Source organism: Cherax quadricarinatus, chromosome 88 (assembly GCF_038502225.1).
Source record: "Cherax quadricarinatus isolate ZL_2023a chromosome 88, ASM3850222v1, whole genome shotgun sequence".
In the NCBI taxonomy this organism is placed as follows: Eukaryota; Metazoa; Arthropoda; class Malacostraca; order Decapoda; family Parastacidae; genus Cherax; species Cherax quadricarinatus.
In genome coordinates, this window is record NC_091379.1 from 9,765,248 (window position 1) to 9,779,239 (window position 13,992).

Sequence of the window (13,992 nt, forward strand, 5' to 3'; positions counted from 1 at the left end):
TTAACCCTTTGACTGTTTCAGGCCCCTCTCTGAAACTGTCATTCTCTGTCGCCAAATATTCGAAAAAAAAAAAAATTTTCTTATGAAAATGTTAGGAATATTTTTCTGAGTGTTTTAAGCCTAAAAATTTTTTTTTGCCATCAGTACTTACCGAGATATGGAGCCGCAAAGTTTGCAGAAAGTGACGTGTGTACAACAACAGCGGTGACTGCCGCCCACCCGGTATTCTTTTATTTACTCTAATTCAAAGGTTTCTTGCATTTTTCAATATTTTTCTGTTCCAGGTAACTTATGTGGCCTGTGAGACCAATGTAAGGTGCATTGTTCAAATATACACTCATTGTTTACAACACAATAACAGAACAAACTTTATCACTATTAGTTTGTGTATACACTTTGTTTACACAAACAAACAATACAAAACAATGTTTATTACTATTGTTCCATAATATATATACATATGTACAGTCACTAAACACGTTCCTAGAACTGCTGCAGCTTGTGGAACTCTTTGAAACATGGGTATATGCAGAGGGGCACTTGACACTCCTCACACATAAAACGAGTGTCTCTGCGTGTTTGTGGGCGTTTTGTGGTATGTGTACATACATAACACCTCTTCTGAGCATTTTTCTTGGCAGTAGTAGGAGGCAGTTGCATGGGGTAGTGATCACCAGGCCTGAAACGAGATGACGTGTGTTGGTAATTTCGTGGGCGCTGGTCTATTGCAGGTGTTGCTCCTTGGTACTTTGCAATTATTTGTCTGATTACTGACAAGCAAAATTCACCATATTTTGGTGTTTTGTTGGTCTTCAACTTGTATATGTTATAAGCATTTAGCATAGAGATATCAACAAGATGGAAAAAAAGTTTTATATACCACTTATAACTCTTGCGTACACAGTCTGCAAACCCAATCTGCATGTCACATTTGTCCACTAAGTGCATATTGAGGTTGTAGTCCATGACAGCTGCAGGCTTTAGAATGGGTTCATTGGTCTCTCTGTTGTGCCTGCCACTGTGTACCATTTCGTTTCGGTGAACTGATGTCAACAATGTGACATCACGTTTGTCATGCCACCGAAATGCCATGATGTCATTGGCAGCAAAGGCTTGCACCTCACCTCTGCGAGTGCCAGCGTCGAACCTTGGCATATGTTTACGATTACGACGCACTGTGCCACACACGTCTGTCAAGTTCACTCGCAAGAAATCACTGAGTAAGGGGCTTGTGTACCAGTTATCAGTAAATAACATATGCCCCTTACCAAGATATGGTTCCATCATTGTTCGAACCACATCACCAGAGATACCCAATAACTTCATGGTATCTCTCAAAGTATTACTGCCAGTGTACACAATGATATCCAAAACTAGACCACTTCTGCAATCACACAGTACAAATAGCTTTATACCAAAGCGTTTCCTCTTGCTTGGTATATATTGCTTGAATGAGAGTCTTCCTTTGAATAAAATCAAGGACTCATCAATAACAAGCTTCCTGAAGGGATAAAAATACATGCAGCACTTTTGTTTCAGGTACATAAACACATTTCTTATCTTATATAACCTGTCGCTTCTGTCAGGCCTGGTTTTGTCTGAAAAGTGTAACATACGTAACAGTATCAGGAAACGATTGACACCTATAATGTCACTAAAACCTGGAGTTGAAATCAGGCGTTCTGTTGCCCAGTATGTGGTGACAGTGTGCTTATACACATGTGGCATAAGCATTATTGTGGCAAAAAACAGGTACATCTCTGCCACAGTTGTCTCCTTCCACTTGTGTAGCCGTGATTTTGGTGAGAGAATTGTATTTGCCATGGTGTAATCACAGTATGTGTTTGTTTCCCTGACAATGATGTCCATCAGGGGTTCATCGAAGAATAACTCAAAGCAGTCCAGTTCACTGGCATTGTTCCCAAGTGGACATGATGGCTTTATTCCACTTTGTGTTTCATCAAAGTCATGGGGACTGGGAACAAACTCGTCACCGTCCTGCCAATCCCAGATGCGGTCTGCTGGTGGGGTCTGGATATTGTACCGTGGTTGTGGTTGTGCAGGTTGTGGTTGTGGTTTGGGAGTGTAGGTTGTGGGAGTGTGGGGTCGGGTGAGGCTGGTTGTTGTGCAGAGTCAGCAGCGTGGGTAGTAGCGTGGCCCGCTGATGGTGCCACATGGGCCGTGCCACCCTCACTATCACCACCACTGCCTGCTCCCTCACTCACATCATTCATACCCATCGTTACAATATCGTCATCTTCACTATCAGGTCGTGGTGTAGGGCCACGGGATGTGCTCCCAGAGTTTCTCCTTCCCCTTGGAACAACATATGAAACACTACCAGACCGCATGCTACGTCGTACATACTGCCGCTTCACTGGGGAATATTCACCCTCACTGTCACTAGAACTGCTTTCAATGACCTTGAAATCACTATCACTATCACATTCACTGCTAACATCTGGGTGTTGTACACGACCAAATAGTTTCCTCTTTCGTCCTGGTACAGGCGAACGTGAACGTGAACAAGCCGGCCCAGCACCAGAGGTGGAAGGTTGTGGGTCATCTGGGTTTTCATCACTAATTACGTTATCCTGGGCACTTTTTCCGGTAACACTCACTTCAAAACCCTGGAATTCACTGTCACTGACATTTTCATCGCTGTTAGAGCTATCACTTGGGAACAAAAGACCTCCAATCCGCCGAGGAGTGAGGAACTTCTTACCGAGAGGCATGGTGAAAATGGACTAACAAGATGGCGTTCCCACAATGCACCGCTGGGTCCCAGATTTTTTTCACAGGGTGCACACCGACCACTGAGACCCATTCTCTCTCATGTAGGCCTACCAGGCCTTTCCCGCTTGATTTGAAGCTGCTAGAATTTGTGCGTATAAATACGTCAGAAACATTGGCTCGTGAGACGTATTTATACGTCGTAAACAGTCAAAGGGTTAATCAGATCTGTTTTTTACGCTAACTTATTGGCACTCAGTTTCACTTTACAGTTATTTTTGCTTTACAGCAGTAGCCAAGAATCTAACCTGCTGTATAAGCAGGACCCTCCTGCACAGCAGTAGACCAGAACCTAACCTGATGTATAAGCAGGACCCTCCTGTACAGCAGTAGCCCAGAACCTAACCTGCTGCACAAGCAGAACCCTCCTGCACAGCAGTAGACCAGAACCTAACCTGATGTATAAGCAGGACCCTCCTGTACAGCAGTAGACCAGAACCTAACCTGATGTATAAGCAGGACCCTCCTGCACAGCAGTAGCCCAGAACCTAACCTGATGTATAAGCAGGACCCTCCTGTACAGCAGTAGACCAGAACCTAACCTGATGTATAAGCAGGACCCTCCTGCACAGCAGTAGCCCAGAACCTAACCTGATGTATAAGCAGGACCCTCCTGTACAGCAGTAGACCAGAACCTAACCTGATGTATAAGCAGGACCCTCCTGCACAGCAGTAGACCAGAACCTAACCTGCTGCACAAGCAGAACCCTCCTGTACTAAAAGTTTAATTTTATCTATATGTTAGGAAGTAAAGTATTACTGACTGGTGTACAGGTGACCCCACTAACAACCAATATGTTTTAACCTAACAACACATATAGCTCACACTGCACAGTACCTGATCACACACACATATATGGTATGTCCTCTGCAATATCCAGTACAGAGTCTAATCTCATACTTTTAGAAAAATAAATAATAAAAATTTTGCTGTGCTAATAGCAATTCTTCAAATATCACTTTAGCAGTTTACTACATGTAGACACAAAATTCAAGAATAACTAAATGGTTATAAATATTACCATAATTTTTAAAAGGGGGTGGAGGGGTAAGCCAGAGGAAGGCCTCGGTCAGATGACTCGCATCAGGAAACACCTGTCCTGTTTCCTGACAAACTTTACCTAACCTAACCTCAAGTATCCTAGTGGCACATTTAGCATAAATTAGTTAATAGTATCATGACAACACTGAAGGCAGAAAATGCTTTATTGGTAAAACATTTCACGTATAAAGGGGCGCTTATCAAATACAAGATGGTCCTGCGTTACAGCACTTCGCTTTACAGTGTTTTGCTAATACAGCAGCTTTCAATTATGCCCATTCTTCATTTATTCAGGCTTCCTACAATAAATATATTCACCGTGCACTAGATGCTAAGGACAAAAATATTTTAAGTAATGTGTGTACTGTATATGCATTTTGAGGTCTAACTTTATTGCTCACTTAATATATGACAGTGTAAACATGTTATCAGGCTTTTATATTCATCTGAAAGTGAAAAAAGGCTATGTTTCACTTTATAGTGATTTTCGCTTTCGAGCAGTAGCCCAGAACCTAGCCTGCTGCATAAATGGGGCCCGCCTATACACAGAAAACATGGAATAATTTTTTATCTTCAACATGCTGGTCGTCTCCCACCAAGGCAGGGTGACCCGAAAAAGAAGAAACAAAAGTTTTTCTTCTTTTTACATTTAGTAGTGTACAGGTGAAAGGCTTACTAGCCCCTTGCTCCCTTATAAACAAATAAAGTACAATAAATAAGCACTCACCTTTAAGACAGTGCTGTACACGAGTGAGAAGACACAGTAAAACTCCTTCATGACATGTGCAAATGTATTCCATAAACCACATCATAATCATCAATATAAAATAATGTTATACACAGCATGCTTACAAATTTGACTTTACTGTGGATGATGGTCAACAAAAATTAATGTACATGCAGAGCAAGTTTAATGAAGCATCAAAATTATATACAAGGAATAAATCTGGAAAAATACATGTTAATGCAGTCATTACAGTACCTACCTGCACTCGTTACAGTACATACCTGCACTTTACAGTTCCTACCTGGACTCATAGTACCTACCCGCATTCATTACAGTACCTACCTGCATTCATTACAGTACCTAACTGCCAGTCAATGCCTTTGGAAGGCTTTTTCCTCCTCAACATTTTCTATGAACTATAAAACTCCTACAGAAAACTTCCAGACTGCTATAATTATGCATCTGTAACCTGTAATATTCTCCTTATGTCCTAATGTAACATTCCTCATATGTACTCTTTGTACTCTTAATTCAGTACTTTTTCTCAGGATATTGATTTTTTACTCAATACATAACATAGCACCTTTGTATCTCTCGAGTACAAATTCAATGATTAGTGATACTCACTATAAACTAAAGAAGAAAATATTTTAAGGTAAGTAATGTGTGTACTGTACATGCATTTTTTTAGACCTGGCTATACTGCTCACTTAATGTATGATAGTGTAAACATGTTATGAGGATTTTATATGCATTTGAAAATTTCACCCTACAGCAATTTTCGCTTTACATCAGTAGCCCGGAACCTAACCTGCTGTATAAGCATGGCCCTACTGTAAGACACACATGTAACAGTCAGGTATCAACTTGTGGGTATTGAATACCATTGTCATCATGATAATGAACTTTTCTTTTTTTTTAACGAGTCGGCCATCTCCCACCGAGGCAGGGTGACCCAAAAAGAAAGAAAATCCCCAAAAAGAAAATACTTTCATCATCATTCAACACTTTCACCTCACTCACACATAATCTGTTTTTGCAGAGGTGCCCAGAATACAACAGTTTAGAGGCATATACGTATAAAGATACACAACATATGAACATATCTTCATTTAACAACTAAGAATAACACAGGAAACACTCTTGCTCAGTAAGAGCTTGTTTTCCCTGATTAATGATCTCTTCAAGAGGCTCACAATTACCAGCATCTTTAAAACTTAATTTTTTCCAATTTTACCCCAAAACTATGTTTCCTCACAAATGTACCAAACAACTACACAGTACAAAAAGTTATGCATCTGATACAAAAATATATGCTATAATAATAGTTTTATCTTTACTGTGTAAACTTATCAAATTTGGAGACAAAATCCACAACTGACTTAATTTTATCAGAAAATATGAGTCTGCCAAACATGCACTATCAAACCAAACTGCCTTCAATGTCCAAGGTGCTGTATGCCTCTACATGTTTAGTGCTTCCCCATGAATCTGACAATAATCTACCTCATCTGTAACCTGCACTTATCTAACTGAACTTGTACAGTTTGTCATCAAAATTCTTTAATATTTTTGAATTATCTTCCACAAATGCAGTCTCATAATAGCATTCTATCCAGTATCCTCTATATATCAAGTATTAAATCTAACCATACAATTCTCTGTATATAAGTGTGGCATGCAAAGAGTACGTAACCTTTATTCGGCGCATGGACACACCCTCATTTACAGGCTATCTCCCCCAACCAGCGAACCAGGTTGCTAAGAGTTGATGATGGGGCCCCATCGTTCAACTAGTGACCAGGTTCTAGCCAATAAGAAGGTGGGATTGACAATCGCAGAGGTTATGTGGATACCGCTCTCCTGTCTGCCCTTGTCATTCCCACTCTAGAGCTGGTTGAAGCACGGTCTGCTATCTTGTGGCTTCTATTTCTGCCTTGCTTACCGTGGAGTGCACTATATTTATCACTGTACATAGTGTACATATTGCTGTTATAATTGGTGAAGGATAATATAAGTCTAAACTTTTTCTACTGTGTTTATTTGCTCCCATTACACCTGGGATAACAGGCCATTTGAAATCCTAGGTTGTAATATGGGTAGCCTGTCCGAGAGCTGGACTTAGAGAAACGGTTGAGCTTAGGGTGAAGCTTGTAGCAGGAACATTGTGTAGCTTGCTGTTTCGCTTCGCTTTACAAATTTTGCGTGTCAGTTGCTTATGATCAGCCTTGCTATTGTGTGATCGTTCAACAGCTCGCTACTAGCTTGTTCAGTGTGCTCGCTTCGCTACGGTCAATCTTGTGTGCAGTCGGCTTTGCTTGTATGCGTATTCTGCAATCGTACTGTGCATAGCTAAGCGTGTTCTGCAAATTAACGTGTTACGTTGGGGTATTCGTACTGTGCATAGCGAATAACTTATGCCACCTAGACGAGTCAGACGCCTGGTGTCGGCATATACTTTGCATAACCTACCTAAATTGTCCCTACAGCGTTGTTGGCAAATTGCTCGTTCCATTGGCATTCCCTATAAACGCACTCTCACAGCTGCGCAACTGCGTTCACTTATTGCTGACATACTTATTGAAGAAGAGATGGCACATCAAACTCCTCCCTTTACGGGAGCTAGGGAAAAAACTACTATGTTCTCGCAGGAGGAAGATGATACACCTACGGAGCAAAATGGTCAGTATAGTGCAGCTGGGTTGTCTCAGGGTGAATCAGCGTCGTTGGCACTTGAGCTGGCAAAAATCAATCTTGAGCAAACTAGGGAACAGAGAGCATTCGCAAGGGAAGAATTTGATAGGGAAAGAGAGAGGAGGCAGTTTTCGCATTCTGTAAACGATTTCAGTTTACAAAAAGCAGTACAGCTTGTTCCCCGCTTCAATGAGGCCGAACCAGAGCAATTTTTCGAAAGCTTCGAAAATCAGGCTCGAGCCTTGAGGTGGCCGGAACAGCACTGGGCAGCGTTGGTTCATACAGCATTATTGGGTAAGGCACAGGAATTTACGTCGGTATTAACTGACGCTGAATTCTCTGATTATCAAGTAGTGAAGACCACAGTGTTGGGAGCATATACATGTATCCCAGCTAAATATCGTAAGACCTTCAAATTGAACAGGCGGCAGCTTGGTCAATCCCTGGTGGACTTTGTGAGACAGCAAACCAAAGCTTTTACCAGCTGGTATAAAGCGAGTGGTGTCTCTAACTTTGAGGAGCTGGTGCAGCTTATTCTGATTGATAACCTGCTGGAGTCTGTGGGACCAGAGGTTCGTGTCTTTCTGCAGGATCGTGACTTAACCACTGCATTGGAGGCGGCCAGGTTGGCTGATACCTTCGAAACGAACCGCTCCTTGTCCGAGCGGTCCCGTCTCTCTTTTCAACAGTCTGGCGTGAGCAGAGATCGACAACATTGGAGAATGAAGTGCCAGCCGGAGGGAGAGCGTCTACGTCATCCAACCAAGTCACCTGGTGAGCCACGCTTCTCAACATATGGTCCCCCTGCGGAGAGGCAAACTACTTATGGAGCATCTCGACAACAATATCCAGAGAGGCACCAGCCAGAACGACACCACTTGCAACGTCATCAGGGAGTAAAGGGCAAGCCTGTCGTCTGCTTCAGGTGCAATAAAGTAGGTCACATCAGTTCCAACTGCCCCCAAAAACCTCAACCCATCGGGAAAATCTCTAATATCCCTAGTAACATGTCCCCTAGAGAAGTAGAAAAAGGTATGGCCCCTTATTATTGCGAAAGTCTTATTTCCCTTCAGGAAAACTCAGAACCAACTAAAGTAAATACCTTTAGAGATACTGGAGCATATTGCTCACTTGTCAGAGAAGGAATATTACCCCTTTCAGAGAATACTTCCTTGAATTCCTCAGTTTTATTGGAAGCCTATGGAGGAGCTATATATTCAGTTCCTTTGCATAAAATTTATGTACAGTGCAAATATTACACTGGGTACTTGACTGTAGGTATCTCAAAAGGATTTCCCATGAAAAATGCCATGTTATTACTGGGTAATAACATTACTACTGTTACTTCGTGTCCTGAACCTATAATGATTAATGCTTCTCCAGTGTTGGCCATAACTCGGGCAACATCCCAAGGGTTGTCTGGGGAGAATGTTGACCTATCCTTGGACGACTCCGATCTCGGAATAGCCACGTTGTTTTATGAGACACACCGGCCGGAGTCTCGTAAATCAAGTGAACAGACCCCGATCAAGCCTTCCTATTCCCAGGTTGCAGGATTGCCAGATGTCTCTGTTTCCATGCCCGAGGGACTGTCCTTCCGGGAGGAACAACGAAAGGACCCTTCTTTAAAATTCGCTTTTCAGGCAGCCATGGGTAAATCCTCTTTGGGTCATCCAGTCAAGTATGAAGTTAAAAATGATTATTTGGTTTGCACTGAGACTGGTAAGGAGATAGAGAGCCGGCAATTATACGACAGGTTAGTGGTTCCAACCAAGTATAGACCTCAGATATTAAATATAGCTCATAATACGTCATCAGGAGGTCACTTAGGAATTACAAAAACCTTGTATAGAATCACAAAAGAATTTTATTGGCCAAAATTAAAGAAAGATGTAAAGAATCATATTAGGTGTTGCCGAGAATGTCAGCAAGTTGGAAAACCTGGACATTCCATTAAACCTGCACCTCTCCAACCCATACCTGCTGATGGAGAACCTTTTGCAGATTTAATTATAGATTGTGTAGGTCCACTACCTAAGTCAAAGTCTGGAAATCAGTATTTATTTACAATTATGGATAAAGTAACCAGATATCCTGAAGCGATCCCAATGCGTAGTATCAATACTAAAGCTATTCTCAAAGCTTTAACAAAATTCATTTCTTGTTTTGGCATTCCTAAAACTATACAAAGTGATCAAGGTACTAACTTCACTGCCAAAGCATTTAGGGAAGTATTAACTAGGTTAGGGATAATTCACAACTTATCCACTGCCTATCACCCTCAGTCCCAAGGCGCCTTGGAAAGATTCCACCAAACATTAAAAACAATGATGAGAAGTTTTTGCATGCACTTTCCGACAGATTGGGATGAATCTCTACCTTTGTTGCTGTTCTCAGTACGAGAGACGGTGCAAGAGTCTACAGGGTATAGTCCGTTTGAGCTGATCTTTGGGCACAATGTACGAGGTCCTCTTCGGGTGCTCAAAGAAGGATGGATGGGAGAAGACGTAAGCTCAGCACTCTACAACCCGTCTTCAAGGTTGCAGGTGGCACGTGAGTTAGCCACGGCTAACCTAAAGATAGCTCAAAGTAAGATGAAACAGAGGTATGACAAAAGTGCACAATTCCGCTCCTTCCATCCAGGAGACAAGGTGTTGGTGCAGGAACCTATACCTGGCCACACCTTGAAAGCTAGATTTACGGGACCTATGCAGATAGTAAGTAGATTATCTGATTTAAATTATGTGGTAGCTCCCATTGATAAGACCTCAAAAACAAAAACTTACCACATTAATCAAATCAAGGCCTTTCATACACCAGATAAAGTCCCAGTAATGACTCTGTCCTCTACCTCTGAGGACGACTCTGACTCTTTGCACTCTATCTCTGAAATTAATACTAAACTTTCAAATTCTGTCCTCCTCAAGGATCCTAGCCCGTTAATGGATGGATTATCTGAAATACAAGCAACCAATTTAACTGAGCTTCTACAGTCATATCCTAATATTTTTTCGGATGTGCCGAAAAAATGTACGTTAGGTTACCATGATGTAGATGTGGGAAAATCTAAACCAATTAAACTCTCCCCCTACAGAGCTAATCCTGAAAAGCAGAGGCTACTTCAGCAGGAAGTAGACTTCTTGTTAGAACATGGTTTAGTGGAGGAGTCATCTAGTCCATGGGCTTCACCGTGCATCCTAGTAAAAAAGGCTGATGGAGGGTTTCGTATGTGCACAGACTACCGTAAAGTGAACGAGGTCACAATCACAGATGCTTACCCTCTTCCTCGTCTGGATGACGTAATTGACTTTGTGGGTAAGGCTACTTTTGTGTCCAAATTAGATCTCCTTAAAGGTTACTATCAGGTACCTTTGACAGATAAGGCGAAGGAAATCTCTGCCTTCGTAATTCCAGGAGGTCATTATCAGTATACAGTTACCCCCTTCGGAATGAAAAATTCCCCCTCTTCATTCCAGAAACTCGTCCATCAGGCTATTAAAGGACTTGAAGGCACGGCAGCATACCTAGATGATATTGTTGTGGTGTCTGATACTTGGGATCAACACCTACTTAGACTTAAAGCTCTGTTTGAGACCTTTAAGAATTCCCAATTAACAGTTAATTTATCTAAATCTTCCTTTGGCCAGGCCACTATCACTTTTCTAGGCCATGAAGTAGGTAGTGGTAATGTTGCACCTAAACTTGCTAAAGTTCTTTCGATTAAAGATTATCCAGTTCCTCATGATAGGAAATCTCTTCAACGTTTCCTAGGCATGATAGGATTTTACAGAAGATTCTGTAAGAATTTCTCAGATATTGTAGCCCCTCTTACCTCTCTTACCAGTCATAAAGTTCCCTTTAATTGGACGTCAGATTGTAACACTGCTTTTAATAAAGCAAAAAGATTATTGTGCTCTGCACCCATTCTCCTGTCTCCAGACTTCTCCAAACCTTTTTCATTACAGGTTGATGCTTGTGAGTCTGGGGTTGGGGCGGTACTATTACAAATCGGGAACAAGGAGCTGCAGCCAATCGCATACTTTTCAGCTAAATTCCAGCCACATCAGAGAGCTTACTCTACCATTGAAAAAGAAGCCCTCGCGCTGGTAATGGCTTTGGAGCATTTTGATGTTTATGTGGGCCAGACATCGCAGGTGGTCACAGTCTACAGTGATCACAACCCGTTAGTCTATCTCCAAGCCATGAAGAATCACAACACAAGGCTTATGCGTTGGGCGCTCAGGCTGCAGCCCTACAATATCAGAATTCAGTATATTGCCGGCAAAGAAAATGTGTTGGCAGACTCTTTGTCAAGAGTCTAGTTTATTATTTTATTTAGGTTAGGATGTATATGTGGTAACCCCTTTCAAGCTCTTTTTTTAATCCCCTGATGTGGGGGTTTTTTTTTTAGTGAGGGGATGCGGGCTACCGTCCGCCTGTATCTTGGACCTATGCTAGCCTGTCTGACTGCTGTCTCACTCTAAGTTTAGGGTTTGGCTTTTGGTCACTAGGAAAGCTGAGCTCTATCTAAGAGTTGGATGGTGGAGAGGATAGGCGGTCCCATTATTTTGTGCCATGGCGGCACGGTTACCACTGGGAGGTGGCAGCCTAATCCTGAGCCTTCTCGGGGGTGGGGGTGTGGCATGCAAAGAGTACGTAACCTTTATTCAGCGCATGGACACACCCTCATTTACAGGCTATCTCCCCCAACCAGCGAACCAGGTTGCTAAGAGTTGATGATGGGGCCCCATCGTTCAACTAGTGACCAGGTTCTAGCCAATAAGAAGGTGGGATTGACAATCGCAGAGGTTATGTGGATACCGCTCTCCTGTCTGCCCTTGTCATTCCCACTCTAGAGCTGGTTGAAGCACGGTCTGCTATCTTGTGGCTTCTATTTCTGCCTTGCTTACCGTGGAGTGCACTATATTTATCACTGTACATAGTGTACATATTGCTGTTATAATTGGTGAAGGATAATATAAGTCTAAACTTTTTCTACTGTGTTTATTTGCTCCCATTACACCTGGGATAACAGGCCATTTGAAATCCTAGGTTGTAATAATAAGTATTATAATGCACACTAAGGAACCTGTGCATCTTTCTAAAAAAAAAAAGTTTAGATACATGTTGTTTCAGAGAGAGCTCTATACATCTTTCTTCTTTCAACACACCCGCCATATCCCACTGAGGTGGGGGTGGCCCAAAAGGAAAAACTAAAGTTTCGCCTTTTAAATTTAGTAATATATACAGGAGAAGGGGTTACTAGCCCCTTGCTCCCGGCATTTTAGTCGCCTCTTACGACATGCATAGCTCACGGAGGAAGAATTCTGTTCCACTTCCCCATGGAGACTTCTATACATATGTACTAATAAAACATCTCCTGCATTCACTTAAGTCTAACTTGGCTCACTTAAAAAACTAACTCTTAAGAATATAGTCTTGCAAATCATAATTACTATGTTTGCTACAGCTAATTTTTCACACCTATCAAGCACAAGATACTAGTGAAAAAACTACCAAATTAATGAGCAAAGCTATTCACTATTAAGAGTAAAATTGCAGTAACAGTAAAACCCCAGTAATATAAGAAATGGTGATCCTGCACTCTGTGTTTTATCATTGTATTGTATTTCCAAATTGAAAAAAACATCTAGCTGATTAAGGCATGATTCCACAGCATTAATAATTAATGATACTAGAGACTTGTTGTATGCTGGTCTGTAAAACAGCGAATAAAACTGCAGTTGACATATACTGTGTGCTCAATAATAAATTTCTAAATTATATTCTGTGATATACAGTATTATAGCCATGTATCTTCAAAGTTTTCAATAAAACTGCCTTGATTAAATTTAACAGAAAAAAAACACATAAAAAACTAAAAATATAATCTCACCCAGCCACAGTAGGAAGCAATTACCATGGCAAAAAGCTTTTTAGAACTGAAATCCCACACAATATCAGTAAGATGTTTCTGGGGTTTTAAAGTAGTCTGCAAGTATCATGCAAAATGCACAATGCTATCTGACTTTGTGAGTTGTTATATTGTTTTTATACAGGAAAGAGCATGAGAGAACACCAACACGCTCCCACTTACCTTAGTCTTTATCTAGTGAGCGCATATGCAAGGGAGAGAAAAAGAGAAGAGAAGTCAGCAAGAAAAATTGGTGAAAATATAAGAGACATGCAGCCATTGACAGGCACTTACAAAGACTCACATTGGCTTCATACACAGAGTCCACTCACAAGACAATACACATGAGTTTTCGTCGCACTAAGACCTCATTTACAATGGAATGTCAAAGTGGACCAACAGGTACTGTTTTGTGTATTAAGTTTTATGTATAAATGCCTCTTCAGATTACTGTTTTATAAGCATTTCACACTGTTAGCATTTAAATGTTAATACTACTGTTAATTAACAGTTATTACTGCATCACCATTAGCTGGGTTAATGTCTACTTCAAAAAAGCATCTACAGACAATGTTATGCAATTGCAAATGCTAATTCTAATGATAACTTAGGCCAGAAAATCTATATTTAATAATTACAAAGAAATGTACAATTACATCTATGTGAATGCACTAAATGTTAAAATATTTAGCCACTTCAAAGAATATTAAGAAAAAAAAATGACTTACTAAAAAAATGCAAGGTTTGAGCCTTCTTTAATTACTGCAATTTAAATGTTCAAAACCTTAAAATTATTTATTAATGGTGCCATTTAAAAGTGAA

At 41.1% G+C, this 13,992-nt stretch overlaps 1 protein-coding gene across 5 annotated transcripts in view; it reads right to left on the minus strand.

The window, feature by feature from the left end:
* The window catches only part of fry (Protein furry), a 342,675-nt gene that overhangs the window by 257,637 nt on the left and 71,046 nt on the right, over window positions 1-13,992 (minus strand). For 3 of the 5 annotated variants that reach the window (XM_070103982.1, XM_070103980.1, XM_070103979.1), the window contains exon 24: window positions 13,354-13,365. The exons of the other annotated variants lie outside the window; for them this stretch is intronic. In XM_070103982.1, coding sequence (XP_069960083.1) covers window positions 13,354-13,365 — 12 coding nt within the window. The remainder of the gene's footprint in view (window positions 1-13,353; window positions 13,366-13,992) is intronic. 5 annotated transcript variants of the gene reach the window in all.